General features: G+C 56.9%; 1 protein-coding gene across 1 annotated transcript in view; it reads left to right on the top strand.

The window, feature by feature from the left end:
- The first annotated feature begins 589 nt into the window (after positions 1–589).
- The window catches only part of WDR86 (WD repeat domain 86), a 22,571-nt gene continuing 22,015 nt past the window's right edge, over positions 590–1,145 (top strand). The window contains exon 1 of the mRNA XM_009287799.2: positions 590–752. Within this exon, the coding sequence (XP_009286074.1) occupies positions 590–752 (163 nt within the window). The remainder of the gene's footprint in view (positions 753–1,145) is intronic.

The raw sequence follows: 1,145 nt of genomic DNA, 5'->3' as shown, positions 1-1,145 counted from the left end.
CGGCAGCCCGGGGCGGGGAGGGCTGGGGGCCGCTGAGGTGATCCCGCGGCGGCCGGGGGAGGGGGCATGCGGCCCCTCGGGGCGCTGGGGGCCGCCTGAGGCTGGGCTTCCCTCTTTCGGAGGCGTCGCCTCTTTAGCGTGCCCCAAGTTAGCCTTGAGATTGCTTGAAAAGAAGCAGCGTGCTGGCAGCCTCAGCGCAGGGCACCAGGTAGCGGTACCGCCGCCGTCCAGGTTGGGTCCTGTCCAAGGGGCTGGATGTACCTCTGTGCCCATGGAGAAGGCACACCAGTGAGCGTGTGGTTGAAAGGCTGTCTTCCGCGGTAGGGCTTCGGTTCCTGTGGAGAAAGGGGCACTCGATGGCTTCAGCTCATCCTGACTGAGAAAGTGATGTATCCACGGGGGAGATGAAATGATTTAATGTGCCCTCCTCTTCCTCCTCTGTGTCCCTGTGCAGGAGTCTGGACTACCCTGATGATTTTTCAGAGCTGAGGTAATGGCTGAAGTTGGTCGGTGGGAGACGGCTGGAGGCCCAGAGCACGGTCTGCCTATGATCTGACCCGCAGCCTCTGCCTTCGCTGGGACCAGCAGGATGGGGAACAGTGGCTCAGCTGTGAAGGTCTGCACAGATCACCAAGGAGGCATCAACTGGCTGAGCCTGAGCCCGGATGGGCAGCGCCTGCTCACGGGTAGTGAGGATGGCACTGCGCGGCTCTGGAGCACTGCCGACAGCCAGTGCCATGGCCACTTCCAAGGTACAATGGCTTCTTTTTGCCTAGTTTCTGAGTCTAAAGCCTGGCACAGGCCACACAGCATGTTCTGGTCTCTTTCAGTCACTGCAGCCTGCTGGGCAGCCAAAATCATGCTTGTTTTGTTTTGTGTTTTTTTGAGTATTGGTTACAGTAATGTTAAGCAGAAGCTGTTCAACCCAAAACAGGTTACCAGTGCTACTGAATGCATGGATCCTTTTATCTCAGGGTGTGGAACATAGCAGTTGTTTAACTTATGTCTCTTTCCAGAAGCCCTGTTTTACACCCTGATGAAATCTGGACTTTTTGTTATTGTCTCTCTCTCTCTCTCTTTTCTTTTTTCTCCCCCCCCCCCCCCCCCCCCCTCCTCCTTTCTCTTCACCATCTGTCCGTCACAGA

The sequence above is a fragment of the Aptenodytes forsteri genome, unplaced genomic scaffold, assembly GCF_000699145.1.
Source record: "Aptenodytes forsteri isolate BGI_AS27 unplaced genomic scaffold, ASM69914v1 Scaffold296, whole genome shotgun sequence".
Lineage (NCBI taxonomy): Eukaryota > Metazoa > Chordata > Aves > Sphenisciformes > Spheniscidae > Aptenodytes > Aptenodytes forsteri.
Note: the sequence above shows the minus strand (reverse complement) of the source record. Positions and strands in the feature narration are given on the sequence as shown.